Source organism: Canis aureus, chromosome 15 (genome assembly GCF_053574225.1).
Source record: "Canis aureus isolate CA01 chromosome 15, VMU_Caureus_v.1.0, whole genome shotgun sequence".
In the NCBI taxonomy this organism is placed as follows: domain Eukaryota; kingdom Metazoa; phylum Chordata; class Mammalia; order Carnivora; family Canidae; genus Canis; species Canis aureus.
Window position 1 is genome coordinate 53,630,066 of NC_135625.1, and position 21,765 is coordinate 53,651,830.

At 58.3% G+C, this 21,765-nt stretch overlaps 1 protein-coding gene across 4 annotated transcripts in view; it reads right to left on the reverse strand.

Moving 5' to 3' along the window:
• The window catches only part of CAMK2B (calcium/calmodulin dependent protein kinase II beta), a 77,017-nt gene that overhangs the window by 39,733 nt on the left and 15,519 nt on the right, over positions 1-21,765 (reverse strand). For all 4 annotated transcript variants that reach the window (XM_077849921.1, XM_077849919.1, XM_077849920.1 and 1 more), the window contains exon 2: positions 9,057-9,151. In XM_077849921.1, the coding sequence (XP_077706047.1) occupies positions 9,057-9,151 (95 nt within the window). The remainder of the gene's footprint in view (positions 1-9,056; positions 9,152-21,765) is intronic.

Here is a 21,765-nt window from a genome sequence, read left to right on the forward strand (position 1 = left end):
TCCACCCCCGAGGCTTGGCCTGGGACAAGTGACACCACCTCTGGGGAAAAACCAGCAGTCGTGCTGGCTGGAAGATGAAATCCCACATGGAAAGTCCACACAGCCCAGCAGGTGGCAGGGGCTGCTGAGGGTGGCGGCTGGACCCCCAAGAAACCCTGGGACGGGACAGGGGGGGCCGTGTTCACTGGGGAGCCCCGCCAGCTCGAGGCGCTCCATCGATGCCCACACGCCCTCTGGGGAATGACCTGGGGACGCAGGGATGGCACAGGGCTCCGGGCTGGGGCAGGAAGGCTAGGACGCAGGCCACAGCAGCTGCTGCCCAGGACGGCCCACCACGTCCAGCAGCTCCTGGACAGGGCCCGTGGAGGTCTGGGTCAGGGTCAAGCCCCTGCCCCGGGGCCATCGTCCACTTCTGCATGGACACACGAATGCCTGCTGAGGTCCCAGGAAAGAAGGACGCCCACTAGGAAGGGGTGGGCAGGACAGCCAACCCTCGGGCTATGGGGTGTGAGAGTGTACGTGTGTCTTGGCCCTAGAGGGAGACACTGAACAACACTGGGGGGCCTGGTGGCGCATGGGGGTGGGCAAGGCCACGAGAGCCCAGCAGCAGCTCAGGTCCCTGGCTACCGCCCTGCCAGCTGGGTGCCATGAGCCAGCCAGAGACACAGCTGCGGGAGGAGGCTAGATGCTGACCACCTCAGGGCATGGGGCGCAGTGCCCATGGGGACACTGGACATGGGGACCCTAAACCAGGCCAAGCCTCCCTCTCAGTCCGTTTCCCACGTATGAAAAGGGTGGGAAGGTCCCAGGGAGAGGAGTTGACAGAGACTCCAAGCCCAGTCCCGCCCCCACCCCCACCCCCACCCCTACAGCATGCCCTGCAGAGCTGGGCACCTGGCCTGTTTTTCCTACTCCCCTCCTCCAACCCCATCTCACAAGACACCCCAGGCCACTGGCAGGTGTCCCCACCCCCCTTGCCAGGACTTCTGTTCTTCTAGAGGGAAGTGGTGGTCAGTGCCAGCACACAGACAAGAACCTGTTGCCCCGGCGACCCCCCCCCCCCCCCCCCCCGGCACTGGGCCCTGGGATGTCACTCAGAGGTCCTTCCCCTTCCTCCCACCCACCTCCACACTGGCACCATCAGATGCCAACAGGGAGCTTCCTAGAATCTTAGGAGGCTCAGGGATATCCACCATCACACCAAATGCCGTCCAGCATCAACCCTGTAACTCTCAAGTCCCCAAACTCTCAAAATCCCAAGGGACAGAGCTGGGGCTCTGAGCTGCTGTGTTGTCCTGTCCGGGACATTCCCACCTCCAGGGTCCCGGGGAGCTGGGTCGGGAGCCCCAGGGAAGGAGAGGTCATGGGAGCTGGGCAACTTCAGGTCGGAGCATCCACACCTGCTCACACCTGTGGCTCCGAGCTCGGCTCTGTCCTCAAACAGCGTCCTGTGGGCACTGGCTGCCAGCTGCCAGGTACACACTGCTTTCAGGAGGGGGTTGCCTCCGAGCCGGGGCTTCCACGCTGACGGGGCCCACAGGGAGCGTCAAGGGCAGCTTGGGGTCCTGCCGGGCCACCTGGGACTAGCCTGCCCAGTGCTCTGCACTGGCCCCCAAGGCTACCAAGAGCTCCTACAGGGTAGGGCTGTTATGACCGTCGCCCTGACTCTGAGATGGGGCATGGGGTACGGGGGGGGGGCTGGAGGGAGGGGCTGGTCTGCCCCTGGAGGGCTGGCACCAGAACCCAAGTACTGGCAGCCATGGAGAAAGGCCTAGCCATCCCGCGGGGCTTCCCGTGGTTCACCCGGTCTGCTCCGGGCGCCCTTGGGTGCCAGCAGAGCAAGGAGGATGAAAAGATCCCCCCACCCCACCCCTGGGCAGGGACTTCTGTGCGTGTTTTGTTTTAAAAAGGCAACTCGGCAACCAGCAATTACCGCGCCAGTGCCAGGCAGCTACCCCACCCCAGCAGGGCGTCCGTGCCATCCTGCAGCTGCCACTGGGACAGAGACCAGCCACCAGGCCCGCCCCACACGCTGGCACCATGGTGCGGTGCAGCAGCTGGGTCCCCAGGGCCCTCCCTCCCCAGCTGCGGCTGGGCCCCTGAACCAAGTCCTCATGCCCTCCGCAGGCCCTCCACTGTCACCCAGGACGAGGTGCAGCTCAGCCCTGAGACAGCCTCACAAGAGGCCCCATGTGCAGTGCAAACTGGCTGTGGGCTTCCCGGACCCACGGCCACCGTCCGGGGCAGACCAGGCGCAGTGGCCCCTACCCCTGCCACAGGGGACTGACCACGTCCTGCGGCGAGCACCGGGACCCTCCACGCCCCTATCACCACGACGCTCGTGTTGCCAGGGACACCTCGAGAGCTGGCACGCCGACCTCCCTGGGTCCCCAGCCGGGGTCATACCGGCCGCTGCCCGTCTCAGCTCTCCGGGATCTGCATCCTGTGCATAGCTGTGCCAGTGACCCTGGGGCAGGACGCCCACCCTCGCCAATGGTGTTTATCCTCTGGAAGACTCAGTCTTGTCCCATGTTAGGACACTGTCACCTTTCAGAATAGGAGGGCACGGTGGCGGGAGAAGCTCCCCGGTGGCTTTTGGCAGCAAGCAGAGACCGCATCCCTTCCACACTGGGGCTCTCCCCCAGACAGTGCAGGGCTCCCCTGTCACAGTCCTACTCAAAGAGGGGCTGGACCCCTCAAGGCCTCCGGGACCCGCCAAGAGAGAGTGCTGGGGTCAGAACCGGAGCCTGCAGCCGTCTGGGGGGGGGGCGGGGATCTCTTGATGAACGTTGGGGCGGGCAGGGATCCCTTCACATCTGGGGAGTGACAGGGCTGCTACGACAACCCCACCAGGGTGCAGGAGCTCCCAGAGGTTCCCTCCTGACGACCCCCCATGACCCCGGGGTAGTCCACCTGGCAGGGACTGCTGCCCCTGGCCCCTCCGCAACACCGTGAGGTGGACACCGCTGCTGCCCGAGTCCCGGGAGCACGGACAGCACCCAGGCCACCACGTCCCAACGCCCCTGGCACTGACCCAGCATTCACCAAGGTAGCGCACCCCAGTCACCCTCACCCCAGGCGCCATACTCTCCACCTTACCTGCGAGGCCGCCAGGGCCCCCACCGGCCTGGCCTCTCTCCTTCTTCCTCCTGCCCTGGGCTCTCCTGCTGTGCCCCCACCACCCCTATTTTCAAAAGCTCTGACTTAGCCCATCTGGTTGATGAATTGATCACAAAAAAACTATTCTTTCAACCGCTCTGTGTATACTGCCCGATAAAACACAAAATGCCCAGTCAAATTGGAATCTCAGATAACCAATGAGGATTTTTTAGCATGTGTGTCCCAAATTCAGACGCACAACAAATAATTTCCTAGTGGAAGTAAGTCCCATCAGTTTGGAGCGTATTTGCATTCAGGTTTTTTTCACGGTCTATTTGAAATTCAGATTTTACAGCTAAATCTGGCAGTTGCAGCCCACTGCCTGGTGGCGCCCCTCCTCCTCTGACATGGGAACGGGTCCCCAGGCCCCCAGCTCCTCTTCCTACCCCTCCTCCCTGGCACAGGGTACCCCCCCACCCCGATCCCTGAGAGATCAGCTGCGCTAGGGGAGGGCACAGAGGGAGAGGTCCCTGGGGACCCCTCCCACTGCCCAGAGTCCCCTGGAGCCCCAACGTGAGGGCAGAGCGGACTAAACGTTGGCTGGTGGAGGTGGAGAGGGGGTCTGGGACATACTTATTCTAAAAAAAATCCTTGTTTATCTGAAATTGGGAGCTGCTTACACCGTGAGGCCCTGGCTCAGCCCGCGGGGCGCTGCGAGGGGCCAGGGAGGAGCGGAGGGGTGACCAGGTCGTGGGGTGGGGGAGAGGGAAGCTGCTCCCGGACCCGGGAAGGGGGGCAGTGGGGGTGGGAGAAGCAGAGGGAGGGGACGGGTGGAGAGGGGAGGGGGAGGGGTGTGGGCGAGTGGAGGGAAGGGGGAGGAGGGCGGAGGATGGGGTGAGGAGACGGTGGGGAGGAGCCCCGAACTCGGAACTCCCCGCGCAGGGGGAGGGAGGGGCGCCGGCTGCGCATGCTCAGCCGGCCCTGCAATGCGGCGCCGCGTCCTCGCTAACCCAGTTCCGCGGAGCCCGGGTCGCCTTGCCGGCTCTGGGTCATGGGCCCCGCCCCCCACCCCGCTGTGCGATGGCCCCGGGGCGGTGCAGGCCTCGGGTTCAGCCCCTCCCCATCACACTTTCCCGCAGGGCGCCCCAGGCCCGGGGCCGGTGGCCCCAGGTGACCCGGGGAGGGGGCTGGGGGTGAACGGGGCATCAGCTTGGGGCTGGGAGGAAACCCAGAGGTGAGGCCTGAGCTCACCTGTCACTCGGTGCCCCCACCTGTCAGGTTGGCCCCACGTTCGAGCGCCCCACCTGTGAGAGCAGCTCCTTCACCTGTGAGGGCTGCCCCATTCCTCACCCCCAGCAACCCCAGCTGGGTGAAAGCTAAAGCTGCCCTTACTCCCCGCTCTGCTCAGCTCAGCTGTGGGTCACTGAGCAAGTCTGCTTCCATAGGACTTGGTTTCCTCATCTGTGAAATGGGTGCCCACCCCGACCTCAGAGGGTGTGGACGGTCACTGAGAAGCCGCGTGGAGATGCAGTGCCACCGAGGTTCAGGACCCAATAACCGCCCAGGGCCCCGTTCCCAGGCACAGTCTTTCCTCCCCCACGAGCAGCCACCGCCCAGAGTCACTGCTGGCACCTGCTTCCCAGGTGCTGGCGGCTCATGTCCACAGCGTGCCCTCCAAAGGCAGCAAAAGTGCCCCCAAGGAGCAGCCACTGGTGCTGCCAATGGGCTGGGGGAGGGGGGCCCGCAGCAAGGCCCAAAGACCCCCTTACCCTGGCCCAATTACTGCCCTCCAACTGCTGCTGTTAATCCACCCAGTACGTTCACATGAATGTCCCACAGTCCCCTTCTTTTTTTATTTTTTCCCACAGCCCCCTTCTTAATAATAGACGAAGCTTTAAACATCTATGTCCCGCAGCCTGGGGCACATAGATGGGGTGCAGTGGGTGCGTGCACAGGCCCCAGTGGCCCCCTTGTGTGCCAGTCAGTGGGCAAGCCAGGCATCCTGAGTCCAGTGCCAGTGAGCTCCTCCTGGCAGCTGTGTGGGGCCGGCAGCCTCTTGATCATCAGAAGCCTCAAAGGACCCAGGCTGCTGCTCCCTGCAGGGGTGAGTGGGGCCCCCTCCATGTGACCTGGACTCACATAACAAGTGGAAATGAAGGAGGAGGCAAAGCCTCCTGGGAAGTTCCACTTCCCATCACTCCTCTTTCTAGGGCACTTCCCCGGACACCCTACTTCCCACCCATGGGCCCTCTCTCCATCCCTCCCCGTGGCAGGACAGCTGGGCATGTATCTCTGACATGATCTTCCTGGCAAAGGACTGGTTTGGTGCTTGCCACAGAGGCAGCCAGGCTGGGAGCCCTTGCTCAGGCCACTGGGGCCCCGCTGGAGACAGCCACCGCCCAGCCTCACCTCCCTGCTTCCCGGCATCCATGGAAGTGCCTGGAACTGGGCCCTCCCAGGTGCTTAGGTAGCTGGCTGTTCCATATGACCAGGGGCCTCTCCTGCAGACCCAAGGCTGCCACAAGCCCTCTAGACCCCCATCCATCCCGTCCCCACCCTAGCCTCACACCTGGAAGCCTAACCCGTCTCCAGCAGACTGTCCTTGTACCTCATCAAAATTCATTCACTCCAAGCACATGCTCATACCCTCAAAACCATTTCTGGAGCGCTCACCACCTGGGCAGGATGTGGGAGACACGGTGGCGAACCAGGCAGTCAAGTCCCTGCCCACAGGGCCCAAAGTCTGATGGGAAAGACAGCCATAAAATAAAAACAGGGGGGATCCCTGGGTGGCGCAGCGCTTTGGCGCCTGCCTTTGGCCCAGTGCGCAATCCTGGAGACCCGGGATCAAATCCCACGTCGGGCTCCCAGTGCATGGAGCCTGCTTCTCCCTCTGCCTGTGTCTCTGCCTCTCTCTCTCTCTCTCTCTCTGTGACTATCATAAATAAAAATAAATAAATAAATAAATAAATATTCCAATTACTTAAAAAATAAATAAAATAAAATAAAATAAAAACAGGGTGCATGGGTCCCAGATTGCCCTGAAGCGCAGCACAGACTTGTCTGAGGAAATGTCATCAATGGGAGTCAAGCAGGTAGAGGTTTGGGGAAAGCATTTCCAGAGAAGACACACACGTGCCAAGGCCCGGGGGTGGGAAGCACTGGAAGGAGCCCAAGGCCTGCGGAGGCTTAGCGGGAGGGAGAAGACAGGGCCAGGCGGTGCGTCAGGCCAGCTGAGAACCTGCGGCTCCATGGAAGCCAGCCCGGGAGCCTCGGGGAGAGGCTGGGCGCAGGAGGGGTGCAGAGACAACGGAGCTGCAGGCACCCTCCAGACAGGCTTGGGGTCTCCACGCTGTGCGGAGGACCCCAGGAAGCAGCTTTGTGGAGGAGGGGCCTGCAGCCTGCAGGCTGGTGGCCAAGAGGGGGGGAACAGCACTGTGCCCATTGGCCCCTTTTAAGCACTTATGCCCTGCGCGGCCAGGAACAAGCGCCGGCTAGGTTCACCCCTTTAACAGTGGGCCCAGGGTGGGCGTGTGGTGCCAAGCCCAAGCCCTTCGCTGGCCCACACTCAGCATGAAGGGGAGGATGAGTGCAGAGACCTGGTCCCCTCGGTATCCCCCCGCCCCCAGCTAGGAAGGCCGGGAGGGGTGTGGGCGGGTCAGAGGATCTCGAGGTCCCGTCTGGGCAGGCAACAGGTTGTCTGTAGACTCCTGTTCTGTCAGAGAACAGAGCTGAACACCGTGTGCAGAATGACGGGCTGTCTGGGGTGCGCCGCAAGATGGGGGAGGGGGCTACCGATGCAGCAGAACTGGCTGAGAGTCAGTCACTGTGGAAGTTGGGGGCTCCTTCTGTCACTTTCTCTATATTTGGGGATGTTCGAAATTTTCCATAATAAAGAGTTACGCAGGGATCCCTGGGTGGCGCAGCGGTTTGGCGCCTGCCTTTGGCCCAGGGCGCGATCCTGGAGACCCGGGATCGAATCCCACGTCGGGCTCCCTGCATGGAGCCTGCTTCTCCCTCTGCCTGTGTCTCTGCCTCTCTCTCTCTCTGTGTGTGTGACTATCATAAATAAAATAAATAAATAAATAAATAAATAAATAAATAAATAAATAAAGAGTTACGCAGGACAAAAAAAAAATCCCAGGCCCCCCCCCCCCCCCAGAGCTGGGCAGGCCTGGGTGTGGTGGCAAAGGTGGGACTCCCCAGGGCCCTGGCCGCACCCTACTGGGACACAGCCCGGAGGAGGACTGACAGGAGCCCCAGGCTCTGTAGAGCCCCCCCAGCCACCGCGCTGGCCCCGGCCTCAGGGACATGCTGGCAGCAAAGCGGGCTGTCGGCCAGGAAGGGGCAGAATGGCCGGGACTCTCCCAACACACCTGTGTGTTAGGCTGCTGCGGGTCCTGAGCCTCCGGGCACCTGGAGCACCCTGAGGCATCCACAGGGGGTGCGAGGGACTTCAGAGGAGATGCAGTGTTCCACACAAACACACCACGTGCTTTTCCGCCTCAGCTTCACAAACTCCTATTCATCCCCCCAAAACCCTCCACCCCCACGCCCTCCCCTGCACCCTCGCCCTGCACATGGAGCTTCGGGGGCTTACATGCATGCGTTTGCCCACTCGGCACAGCCGATGAGAGTGAGGGTCTCCCTCACCGGTCTAGGGGACCCTCGGCAACTCCTCTCCTGCCTGGAACTAGCCTCGGTTCGTCCTGCCTTAGGGACTCCACAGGTGCAGACATCTCCCCCAACCCAGTCCAGGCCAGCATCCCCCAGTGCTCCGCACCCTGGATCACGGAGCAGTCCGGGAGTGCTACGCGACGGGAAGCCCTGGGCAGCGTCACCTCTAGCATCGGCTCACCCAGGCCCATGTGCACTGGGCTGCCCCTGCTCACAGGCCGCATGCAGCTGCCCAGAGATCCACGGCACTTCCCGTCCCAGTCCAGCCACAGGAGGAGGCCGTCGAGCCCGCCGCTGTCCCCCAAGCAGCACCCAAGGAACGCCTGCCATCAGGGGGCGGTCAGGGGCTAGCACTGCTACATCTGCCCAGAGCCTCCCCACTCACGGCCCCACGCGGCCCTCAGGCCCCAACACGAGCACGGAGCATGGAGGATTCGGGACGGAGCTCCCTGGGCAGCACACGCCCCTTGGCATGAGCTAGGGTGGGAGCACCCGCCCCTGGACACACTCAGGCCTGAAGGCCTGGTACACAGCAGGTCCCCAGACAATGCCTCCATACAGCTCAATAAATCACACAGGGTGGGCTCAACTGCTTGCTCCCCAGGGCTGCCCCCCACGGTCTCAGGGAGGGATGCAGGCCACCAGCAGCTGCCCTCAGGGCCTCTCCGGCCAGAGGAGGAGGCTCGAGGCTGATTTGTGTCTGGACAAGACGGCAGCAGGTGGGGGCCTCACTGACTCTCCCAGCCCAGGGGTCACCCGGCCTCCCCCAGGCTGACCTTGGGGTCAGAGATGCCCCTCCTCATGCTAGCAGCCCCCTCCCGCAATCCCAGCCCCTCACCCCTTGGGTCTGTACTCTGAGTCACCTGCCTAGGGCAGTGCCCCCACCGTGGCTCCGTCCCCCCAACCTGGGGACTACACTCGGACCCCAGGAGGCCACGGTTGTACCTGTGTGCCCAGAAGGGGCTGCTGCCTAGTTAGGCCTCCGGAGGGGCAAGGCTGGCGGGGCGAGGACACGTGTCCAGCAGCACGCTCACCCCTGTGGGCCCAGGGCCCTGCAAACCATCCCCGGCACGGGGACCTGCAGGGGTCATTCTGGCAGTCCCACAGCGTCTGTCACTAGAAGTCTTCAGGCCACCAAGCGCTCTGACCTCTTGTCCTCCGTGATCCCCCAGCCAGAGCCACCGGGGGATCCCCCGTCCTAGGGAAGGGGACCCTCTCCCCACAGGTGCCCGTGCAGTCCTGCCGAGCTCTGGGCCCGCGCCGACACAGCCCGTGCCTACCTCTGGCAGACAGTTTCTTGGTGTTGATGATCTTGGCTGCATACTCATGGCCAGTGCAGAGCTTGACACAGCGCCGGACCACCGAAAAAGCCCCCCTGGGGAAGAAATGGGGAACAGAGACAGGACAGCCAGTTAATCTCCCTGCGAGCACCCAGCACCCAACCACGAAGCCTGGGCAGAGATCTGCTTGGGGATCTGGCTCCCAGCCCCGCTTCCTCGTGCCGGCCTGTGCGGGACCCCGGCTCCCGCGGGACCACAGCCTGGGCGTCCTTGCCAGGCCTGCCCAGGGCCTCTGAGCGTGCGGCCTCTGGCTCTCGGCACCGAACTGTGAGGCCCGCGAGCCCTCCCCAGAGCCGTGCCGCCCACGGGGGACTCACTGAAGGTCCGGGAGGGAGGGAGAAGCATCAGAGCCCCAAGCTGCACTGCTGGAGGGTTGGGCCCCTTCCCAGGCCCCTGTGAGAGCAGAGGCTTTAAGTCCCAGGGCAGCACTGGTGCTTTTTTTTTTTTTTTTTTAAGATTTTATTTATTCATAGAGACACAGAGAGAGATAGAGACACAGGCAGAGGGAGAAGCAGGCTCCACGCAGGGAGCCCGACATGGGACTCGATCCCTGGTCTCCAGGATCACACCCCAGGCTGCAGGCGGTGCCAAACCGCTGTGCCACCCGGGCTGCCCAGCACTGGTGCTTCTGAGGGCAGGGGTGGGGCGTGCAGGGCCAGTCTGGAGGGTCGAGCCAGCTACCGCCACGAGGCCGGTACCAGAGGGCCCACAACCCATGGATGCTGACCCTCAAGATGGGGCAGGCTTGCCAGAGGCCAGAGAGAAGGCCCTGGGGGTCCCATCGAGGTCCTCTGGGGTCCTCCACTTGTCACCAGTGTTGGTTTAATCTGATTTCAGATGGTTTCCCAAGAATGCCAGACGGGTACGCATGAGTCAGGCCCAGAAAGAGAAAGGCTCGGGAAGGGTCTGTGGTCCAGCCGGGAGGTCACTGGATGGGCAGGTGCAGGCCTTCCTGCCGTCTACACAGCCTGAGAATCCCGTGGCCACAGAAGCCCCACGTTCCGGGCAACGCAAAAGCAGTGTCTCAGAGAACATCTGCAGGGGCACATGTCTGCACTCAACCGGAAGGACGTGATCCTCAGGACACACGGTCAGCAGGTCAGCAGCCCCTCACAGGTGTCACCAGCACGCACCAGTCACTCTCTTCATCCCCTCACGGGGGCTTGTCACCCTGTCACACAATCCGGGGAAGAGCGAGTGCCAGACAGTAAGACAGAGACGTGTTCACACAGCCTCTGATAAAGCCACTTTGTCACCACTTGTCCTGTGCCTGATTCATAATTAAGTGTAACCATCCATACGCACTCACAGGACACAACATGGCAGGGTTGGCTGGGGGTCTTGGAACATGATCCCCCCCCCAATAAGGGGGCACTACTGGATCCCTTTGGGATAAAACTTCATTAAAATGTATTACTCGCGTTCTTGGAAAAAAATAAATATTGCACTAAATCTAATTGAACATTTTCTTAATGACAAAGGTCATTATAACCAACGGTTGTGCATTGGGCTGTGTCTTGCTTTTCCAAAGTCAGCCCAAGAATCAGGCGGTGGCTGCCTCTGGGGGACAGACAGTTTTGGGGACACGCATCCTCAGCACCTGTGATCCTCCTCACTATGTAAGGAAACATTTACAGAAAGGGTGATTTATTTTTTTCTTTTGACCCCTGGAGGAGGGGAAAAGCCAGGAGCTCTGCCCGTCTGGGTTCGAATCCTGCTCTGTCCATATTGCATCCCTCTCCCTGAGCCTGTATCCCCATCCACTGAAGGAGCAAGGGAGGCTCCCAGGGCTGCCCGAGGGCTGAGCGAGGCCTGTGTGGCCACTTGCCCACCCACCGCTGGCCCCTGCATCCACCCCGCAGCATCGCATTTGTTCGCCTAAGGCTCTGCAAGCCTCCGTGGGGCAGTCAGGACTTCCCATGCCAGAGCTGACCTCACAGGGCAGGCCTGACCCCCCTGCTGGAAGTTGCCAACAGCCAGACTGCACGCTTACGGCGAGCCTGCAGCAGGGTGGACGCCAAGGGAGGTGGCCAGGGGACAGGGGCGGGCCCATTCTGGGAGCGGGGCCAGGCCCATAGGGCCTTCCACCAGGCGGGGTAAGTATGGGCATCAACAGCAGTGGGCCGGGAATCCTGCCCAGCACACAGCAGAGTGTGTGTGAACAAAATGACCGGGAGCCCACGGGTCGAGAGACTCTCGGACAGACAGTTATGCAGACCCTGCCGAGGCTGGCCTTCTGCCCAACGTCCTGGGGGGCTGCCTCCCTCCCAGGCCACACAGTGGTTTTTCTTCCACAGAAGCTCTAAGCTAGGGATCCCTGGGTGGCTCAGCGGTTTAGCGCCTGCCTTTGGCCCAGGGCGCGATCCTGGAGACCCGGGATCGAATCCCACGTCAGGCTCCCAGTGCATGGAGCCTGCTTCTCCCTCTGCCTATGTCTCTGCCTCTCTCTCTCTCTCTCTCTCTCTGTGACTATCATAAATAAATAAGAAAATAAAAAATAAATAAATAAATAAAAATTTAAAAAAAAAAGCTCTAAGCCTGGGAGAGTGAGGGTCTGAGTGAGGCCAGGGGCAGGTGGCAGGAGTCAGCAGAGGGAATGAAGGCATCCAGCAAGCACTCCATAATGGAGCTCATGGGAGCTCACTGGACATGGGCCTTTTTCTCCCAGTGTCCCGCCTGCCAGGTCGGGGGAGGGCACCTCCGGGAGCCCCTCTGGGGTCATCCCTGTTGCCGGGCCTGGAGGAAAGTTCTAGAAAGAGCTGTCCCCACCCTTGTAGGCCATGGGGCTCCGGACCCCATCGCCCATCAAAACCCAGTCTATGGATGAGGGGCTGAGCCTGGGGCTCAGGTGTCCAAGGTGAGCTGCTATGGAAGTTGCCAGGAGAGGCCAGCCAGGCGCTAGGGCAGCCCCTGCTCTGGAGGACTCCCTGCACCGCACCCCGGGCGGGCAGCAAGCCCAGGGAGGCCAGTGCGGTCCCAGGGACTACCACTCCTCTGCCCTCTGGTCACCACAGACCCCAATCTCTCTGCCCCCTCACCCAGGGCTGTCCCTGAAAGTCAGCCAGAACCTGCGCTCCCAGGCCAGCCGCCAGCCCTCCAGCACCTGGACTGGGGCTCCGGCTGGCAGGCTCAGGGCTGCACCCCGAGAACCACCAGTGCGCTGGGAAACCTATGCTGTTCGCCACGAGCCAAGGTCCCCATGTCCTGGACACCGCACATCCTCCCTCCAACGCACCATGTCCTACCCCCAGAACCGAATCTTTGAGGACAAGGACCCAACACAACTCGGGGTCTCTGTTCTGAACTCCAGGACACTTCTCTGCGATGCCACCCCCGCAGTGAACCCGATCTTTTCTGAGCCTTCAGACCCACAAGGACTCTAAGCACTTATTTTTAAATGAGTTTTATCTGACTTTTAAAGGCCCCCCAGCACTTGCTGCCCAGGGGCCTCAGGACCCCAACACCCTATTCAGATCACTTGAGTTCAACCAGCAGGCACCAGGCCAGGCTGACAGCGGACCACCTCCCCCAGGGGGCGGATGCAGTGCAGGAACCCGCGGCGAGCACCCCCCACACCCGCGCCCTCCGGCTCTGCTCAGGGGCCTCCAGGGCGTGCCCTCCGTCTGCCTGCGGAGGTCTCCCACCCAGGGGAGCCCTGCGAGGTCACCCTGCCCCCTGCTCTCCCCACCTTTCTAGGGGCTGCCCCCTCCTCTGCATCCTCACACACAGGACCCCACCCTCGGGGCAGGCGGTGTGGGGGCCTCTGCACAGGGGGCAAGGCCACACACCCCCGGACCTCCCTCCCCTCCGGGTCCAGCCTGGGCCCCCCCGGCAGCACGGTCCGCACCCCACTTTCCTCCAGCCTGAAACACCCGCACATGCCTGCCTCCAGTGCCGCATGGAGCTCGCGCCTGATGCACATCACCTGCGGCCGCCACTGGCTCCCGCCACACCTTCCCCAGGAACACTTGCCCCCCTGCTCTGCCCACCTGCCCACCTGCCCACCTGCCCACCGGCCCAGAGCGCACCTGCCTCCGCCCGCCCCGCCTCTGCCCCTTCCTTCCCGCACCCCTCCTCTGCCAGCCCCGCCCTGCAGCTCCTCCCGGTCGCTGTGGCTGCATCTGCCCCTGTCAACCTCACCCCTGCCCCTGCTGCGCCCTCCCTGCTTAGCTGGGGGGCTCAGCCCCACCCAGCTTCCAGGCCCAAGGCACACACCGGGAGCCCCTCGCCCTGCCGCCCCCACCGCCACTCCCCACCTGGCTGAGCAGCCGACTGGCCAGGTTCCGAAGGAGTCAGGAGGGCCAGCCGGCAGCACAGGTGCATCAGTGCCGGTGCCCGGGCGGCCAGCTCGGCCACCCCCACGTCCGGACCTCAGGCCCCGCAGGAGGCTGCTGTGTTCCCGCGGGGTCTCCAAGTGCACCCCCGACAAAGCCAGAGGCCTTGGGCAAATCAAAGGACCCACCCCTGCCTGCCTGGGGGAGGCAGCCCATGGAGGATGCACGCGTGCTCCCCCCACTCCCACCCTGAGCCCACCGTCGGCTGCATGACCTCTCCCCTGGGCTAGGCAAGCACTGGGAGCACCTGCTGGCCAGACAGGTTGTCTCCCCCACAGAGCCCTAAGGGGTGTCCTCTCTCCCAGGTCTGGCCGCCCCAGATAGGCTTAGCTGGGGGGCCTGTGCCGGGGTGGGGGTGCACTACGCAGGAGTCAGAAAGGCCCCTGGCCTGTTCATGTGCCTTCATCTAAACTAAACCAGCTGCTATTTATTTGTCCCATAGCTTAATGTTTTTAAGCCACCTCTGACTGAAATGAGCTCCTGCGAATGAAGGAAAGGGGGTCCTTTTATATTTTCTATCTTGACTTAAGTAATTGGGTGGAAAACATTAACTTCTCCATGAAACAGAGAGCCAAGACTACTGATTATTATGTATTTTCCTGCTAATAATAATAATAATAATAAACAATCCATGCTCACAGCAGAAAATGGAATCAACAAAATAGTTTAAAGAACAAGCTGAAGGTGCTGCTTACATTCTGCTTTCTCTTCCCTCTCAGAAACATCATAAACAACTCTTCCACAGCATGACATGAGGCAGCTGCAAACTGCTCTATCAGAGGACACCCATCCCAGGGACACCAGGAGAGTATGTCAGCTTCCCAGGCCTCCCAGCCTCCCCTGCCTCCCAGCCTCCTCAGCCTCCCCAGCCTCCCCTGCCTCCCAGCCTCCTCTGCCTCCCCAGCCCCCCGCCTCCCAGCCTCCCTGCCTCCCCAACCTCCTCTGCCTCCCAGCCTCCTCTACCTCCCAGCCTCCCCTGCCCCCCCAGTCTTCCAGCCTCCCCTGCCTCCCAGCCTCCTCTGCCTCCCCAGCCTCCTCTGCCTCTCAACCTCCCAGCCTCCTCTGCCTCTCCTAGTGAGGAGAGCGAGCAGCTCCCCAACAGGATCTGGACAAGCACGTGTCCCACTGGGCAGGAGCTACAGGTCCCGCTGCAGCGGGGACATCCAGGGCTCAGGCCCACAAGAGCTGCCCATCCCCAGAAACATCCTGGCTGTCACTCTGGGGACCATGTCCCACAGCTGTCCAGGGAGGAAACAGGGAAACGGGCCTGAAGAAGCGTGACTAGAGACCAGCATGGACATGTCATCGTCCATGTGAACGCTCGCACCCCCGCGGCCTCGGCAGCATCCAGACAAGCCGAGTGTTCCAGGGCCTGGTTTTTGGTCGGCTTTGCTGTTGAGCGTCACTTCCCACACATCCCCGCTCTGCGCTAGATCACAGCTGGCCCTCTCTGGGGCAGAGAACATTCCTCCAGGGAAGTGGAGCGCTCCCTCGGCTGGCAGGCATTTGGGATGATGATCTCCCTCCTCATAAATGGCCTGCCCTGCACATCTCCATTATTTCCATGGACTTTACTAAGGCCCACAGCTGGGCGGTTTGCAACACCTGTCCAAACCGGCCTTCCCAAGGCCCTCGGAATCCCGGCAGCTCCCAGCCCCGACCTCTGAGCCCAGGCGAGGAGCTAAAGCTCTGCTCGTCCCTGCTGTGCTAGCGTCCTGGGGCCACCTTAGGAAGCACCACAGGCTGGCGGCTCAAACAGCAGAAAGGCGCTGTCTCCCCGACCCAGAGGCCAGAAGTCCCAGATCAACGTCCTGGTCCCTCCTGAGGTGGTGGGGGAGGCTCTGTTCTGGCCTCTCCCAGCTCCTGGGGGTTTTCTGGAGATCCTCGGTGCTCCCTGGTTTGCAGAAGCATCACCCCAACCTCTGCTTTCCCGTTTACACGGCATTCTCCCTGTGTGCACGTCTCTATCCAAATTTCTCCATTTTAGAAAGACACAGTTGTATTAGATGAGGGGCATCCTGCTGTAGGATGTAACTTGTTACACGTGCCCGGGGCCTATCTCCACACCAGGTCACATTCTGAGGCACCGGGGTCAGCACACCCACGTGCCAATTCTGAGGAGACACGATTAATTCAGCTGCCAGCACGCGCTGCCCCAACGCTACCTCATGGAGTTTGCCACCACATGCCCCAGGGAAACGTTTTCCAAATCATGTTCCTCAAGTATCTCCTCCACAGGAGGTTAACGGGGGGTAGGTACAGAGGGGGCTTCGTGGGCATGTAAGTTTGGGAACCAGTAGGATAAATGGATCACCTTCCTCCTGCCCTCCCTCCTTTCTTTTTCAGTTGCGGGACTTCCCAAGTCAACATGCTCATCTGGGCTATGAGTGTCCAACTAGGGAGTACAAGGTGCGGCCCTTCCCTAACTCACTCCACCACATAAATCTTTGCTCAGAAAGTCTCAGGAGGGCCAGGAATGGGGGCAGAGGGGCTTCTGGTCTAAAGGCCTCAAGACTGACCCCTTTCTGAGATGCTATGAGACCCCTGGAAGTCCAGCAACAGACATCTTCTGGATGAATCGGTCCACAAAGCAAGAGATGGCGAGGCAGGGCAGACACACCACCGGCCGGCCAGCTGAGGTCCCCAGCACCCTCAAGGACACACAGCCAAACCCAAAAAGAGCAGCCACTTCACCTGGAGTCTTGTGGATGCAGGTCAGACCAAAAACCCAGCAGGGCCCTGCCCGCCCACCTGTGATGCACACCCGGACCACATCTAGGCGTAAGGTCGCACAATGGTGACGAAGCATCATGACTTGTTCGGTCACAGAGTTCGTACAGCCCCACACAGATGAAGAGAGCTTGACCTCGATATGTGTCCCCAGTGTTCGATGTAAGTCTCACGGCTCACACCGTCACCCTCAACACTGCCCAGACCCACCACCCTTCTGCACCACAGTGGCGGTTCCTTGGGTCCCAGTTCTCCCAGACTACACACACCCTTGAGCAGCTTTCTGGAGGGCTTGAGGCAGCAGAAATGATGGGAACAAGAGGGGCTCCAGCCCAGCGGATGCAGGGGAGTCTGAAGGGGGCAGAACACGCTGGGATGCTTCCCTGGAGACAGAGTTACTTTGGGAAGATGAAAAAGTTCTGGAGATGGACGGTGGTGATGGCTGTGCCACACTGTGTGTCCTTAAAGCTACTGAATGGTGCACTAAAAATGGTTAAACTGGTAAGTTTTAAATTCTGTATATTTTACCACAATGAGAAAAATAAAGGGATGGAGAGCGCTGTGCTGATGGTAATTTGAAACAACAGGAGGGATCCCTGGGTGGCTCAGCAGTTTGGTGCCTGCCTTCGGCCCAGGGCATGATCCTGGGGTCCCGAGATCAAGTCCCACATCGGGCTCCCTGCATGGAGCCTGCTTCTCCTCTGCCTGTGTCTCTGCCCCTCTCTCTCTCTCTCTCTCTCTCTCTGCCTGTGTCTCTGCCTCTCTCTAAGTCTCTCATGAATAAATAAATAAAATCTTAAAAAAAAAAAAACAGGAGTAGCTGTTTTCATGTCAGACAGAGCTGACTTGAGCAAGGAGAGTTATCAGGATAAAGAGGGCATCACATGAAGATCAGGGGATCATTTCTCTAAGAAGACATGATAAGCCTTAATACATACACACCCGAAGATAGCGTGTCCAACTACACAAGGCAAAACTGATAGAACTACAAGGAGAAGTGGATGATCCCGTGATTATGGTTGGAGACTTCTACAGCCTCTAGCAGAGGTAGACTTATCCAGCAGGCAGGAAATCGGGAAGGCCACGCCACGGCTGAACTCACCAGCACCATCAGTCAGCTGCATCTACTGGACATCTACAGGCGACTTCATCCAGCAATAACAGAATACACATTTTTCTCCAGCTCACAGGAAACACCCAGACCAAGTTCTGGGCCATAAAACACATCTTAACAAATCTAGAAGAATAGAAATCTCAGATCACAGTGGGATTAAACTGGAAACACAAACAGAAAGATAGCTAGAATCGCTTCTCCGCCTTTTAGCTAAGATCAAGTGTAGAAAGATAGCTCGAAAACCAGCTTTTCCCTCTGCCTATGTCTCAGCCTCTCTCTCTGTCTCTCATGAATAAATAAATAAAATATTTTTTTAAAAAATGGGATCCCTGGGTGGCTCAGCGGTTAAGTGTCTGCCTTCAGCTCAGGGCATGATCCTGGAGTTCTGGGATCGAGTCCCACATCGGACTCCCTGCAGGGAGCCTGTTTCTCCCTCTGCCTGTGTCTCTGCTCTCTCTCTCTCTCTATGTCTCTCATGAATAAATAAAATCTTTTTTAAAAAAGAAAACTAAAATACATGGAGAAGACATTACTTAAAATCAATCATCTAATCTCCCACCTTAGGAAACTAGAAAAGGAAGAGCAAAGTAAGTCTAAAGGAAGGAAAAGACACAGTAAAAGAGCAGAAATCAGTGAAATTGAAAACAGGAAATAAACAGAGAAAATCAATGAAACCAAAGCTGATTCTTTGAAAAGATCCATAAAATTGATAAGCCTTTAGCCAGGATAAGAATAAAGGAGAGAGGGAACAAATTACTAACATCAGGAATGAAAGCAGAGCCAACACTCATCCCACAGAAATTACAAGGATAATGAATACTATGAACAACTCTATGTCCACAAAGTCGATAAAACAGATGAAATGGACCAATTCACTGGAAGATATAATCTGTCAAAACTCACACAAGAAGAAATGGAAAATGTGAAGAGGCCTATATCTATTATAGAAATGGGATCAATAATTAATAACCTTCCCAAATAGAAGGCCCTGGGCTCACATGGGTTCACTGGTGAGTCCTACCAAACATTTAAGGAAGAAATTATACCAATTCTCTTCTAGAGAAAAAGAAGCAGGGATCCCTGGGTGGCGCAGCGGTTTGGCGCCTGCCTTTGGCCCAGGGCGCGATCCTGGAGACCCGGGATCGAATCCCACATCGGGCTCCCGGTGCATGGAGCCTGCTTCTCCTTCTGCTTATGTCTCTGTCTCTCTCTCTCTCTCTGTGTGACTATCATAAATAAATAAAGATTTAAAAAAAAAAAAAAGAGAAAAAGAAGCAGATGGAATATGTTCTAACTCATTCTGTGAAGCCATCATTACCCTAAAACCAAAACCACTAGAAAAAGAAACTACAGACCAGTATCCCTCATGAATACAGGTGCAAACATCCTCAACAAAACATTAGCAAATAGAATCCAACTATGGGGCAGCCCGGGTAGCTTAGTGGTTTAGCGTCTGCCTTCGGCCCAGGGCATGATCCTGGAGACCCAGGATCAAGTCCCACATCGGGCTCCCTGCGTGGAGCCTGCTTCTCCCTCTGCCTATGTCTCTGCCTCTCTCTCTCCCTGTGTATCTCATAAATAAATAAATACAATCTTTAAAAAAAAAGAAAAATAATCCAACAATTTACAAATAGGATTATAAACCCGGGCCACAGAGCATTTACCCCTGGTATGCAAGGCTGCCTGGTTAAATATTTGAAAACCAACTAACATACTCCATCACATCAACTGATTTAAAAGGAAAATCACATGACCATATCAACAGATGCAGCAAATGCATCCGACAACATCCAATACCCATTCATAATAAAAACTCTCAGCAAACTAGGAACAGAGGGGAACTATCCCAACTTGATAAAGAACACTGTATCAGTCAACTCAAAATGTCACATTCTGGGGGGAGGGGGGCCTTAAAAAACAGGAATTTATTTTCTCACAGTTCTGGAGGCTGGAGATCCAAAACCAAGGTCCAGCAAGTTCAGTTTCTTATGTGAGCTCTCAGCTCCTGACCTGCAGGTAGCCACCATCTCCTATGCGGACATGGCCTTTCCTCAGTGGTGCACATGGAGAGCAGGGCAACTCTGGTGTCTCTTCTTATAAAGACATGAATCCTATTAGGTCAGCGACCCACTCTTATGACCTCAAGTAACCTTAATTACTTCCTGAAGATCTTATCTCCAAATACAGTCACACTGGGGGTTAAGGCTTTGACCTATTAATTTGGACCTATTAATTTGGGCAGGGCATAGCTGAGTCCTTAGCAAGAATCTACAAAGAACCTACAACTCACCTCATACTTTTGGAGAGAAAGTAAGTGCTTTTCTTCTAAGATCAGATACAAGGCAAAGATGTCCCTTTTCACCACCCCTTTCCAACGTCATACTGGGAACCCTAGCTAATAATACACCAAGACAAAAGGAAAAAAAAGGTATACAGCTTGGGAAGAAAAGAATAAAACTGTCTTTCTTTGCAGACAGTATGATTACCAATGTAAAAAATCTCCCAAAATGGACATATACACAAACTCCTGGAACTAATAAGTAGTTATACTAAAGTTGCAAATACAAGATTAATATACAAAAGTTAATTGCTTTCCTACATACCAGCAACAAGCAAGTGGAATCTGAGCTTTAATTTTTTTTTAATTATTTATTTATGATAGTCACAGAGAGAGAGAGAGAGGCAGAGACACAGGCAGAGGGAGAAGCAGGCTCCATGCACTGGGAGCCCGACGTGGGATTCGATCCCGGGTCTCCGGGATCGCACCCCGGGCCAAAGGCAGGCGCCAAACCGCTGCGTCACCCAGGGATCCCCGAATCTGAGCTTTAAAACACCATACCATCTACGTTACCACCAAAAAACATGACGTGCTTAGATACAAATCTAGCAAAATATATAGGAGAGCTATAGAAGAAAGACTCAAAGCTTTCCTGAATGAAATCAAGGAACTGAACAAATGCAGAGATATCCCCTGTCCATGGACAGGAAGACCCAACACCGTCAGGATGTCGGCTCTTCCCAGCTTGCTCTAGATTTAATGTGATCCTAATCAAGATCCCAGAAAAAAACAACACCGAAACTGAAGTTTATTTGGAGGCAAAAGACCCAGAGTAGCCAACACAAGATCAGAGGAGAGCTAAGTCCTAGGCTGACGCTGCCCGGTTTTAGGACATTGTACGAAGCTGCAGGAAGCAGGACGGGGTGCTCTGCTGGAAGCATAGACAGTGCATCCATAGGAGAGAACAGAGAGCCCAGAAATAGGCCCACAAAAACCTCCAGCTGACTCCGGGCAAGTCTGCAAAAAAAAGTCTCCTCGACAAGGTACTTGTTATGGTCTGAATGCTCGTGCTCCCCAGTTCATGTGTCAGAATCTAACTCCCAAGGTGATGGTTTTAGGAGGAGGCATCTTGGGAGGGGGATTAGGTTACAAGGGTGGAGCCCACAGGATGGGACTCGTGCCTTAGAAGAGACCTCCGAGAGATGCCTCCATTCCCTCCAGCGCGTGAGGACACAGGGACGAAGCTGTCCATTCAGCAGGCTCTTGCCAGACACTAAATCTGCAAGTGCCATGGCCTTGGACCCCCAGCCCCCAGAACAGTAGGAAATCATTTTTCATAAGCCCCCCAGCTTACGGTATTTTGGTTATAGTAGCCTGAACAGACTAAGTACTGGAATTGGTTGACGTCCGTGGCCGAGGGTCAGGGAGGGCAGCAGGGATGGGCCCAGAGGCCCCTGAGGCTCCCCTCCATCAGCTGGTCTGGCTCACCTGCCCCGTCTCCCACCAGTTCTCTCTCCCCTTTCTCTCAAGTAACCCAGCTTCTCCAGGAATCTTCAGCGACAGCCACACTGGGCCCCCGCCGGAAGTCATGGTCCTAACAAGCGCCTCGTACACATCCAGCAAAGAGGAAAATAAGGACAGACAGACAGGGCAGGAGGGAGGGGGGAGGAGGGCCCAGCACTGTCCGGGAGCCCTGGGGCCCAGTGCCCCCCTCCCGTCCACTGGCAGCTCAGAGTGGCCTCGAGGCCTGCGGTGGCCCCTGCAGCCAGACAGGTCAGCTCCACACCGAAGGCTCTGCCTCTCGGGGTTCCTCCCCTGCCTACACGGGGCGGGGGGGCTCTTGGCCAGTCCAGGGCCCACCCACTCTCAGGGCTGGGTCCCCCCCACAGGAGCGCTGGGCCCAGAGGTGGGTGGGGACCACCTGGGAGAACCATCCGCACACCCGCCGCCCAAAGTGGACTCTCGTCCGACAGCGCTCCTATGGCCACGGCCACCGGGAGCTTCCGATCCTTTCTCCGCGAGTCGCCAGCTCCCACCGTTGGATCTGGGTGCGCTGCGCAGCTCCCTCTGCGTGAGGGCGTCTCCCCTTCACCATGGGCAGCCCCTGGGGCCCCACCGGAGGGAACAGCTTCCTCACGGGCCTGGGAGGGAGGCAGCAAGGTGGGTCTTGAACTCGGACACCTCAGGACAGGG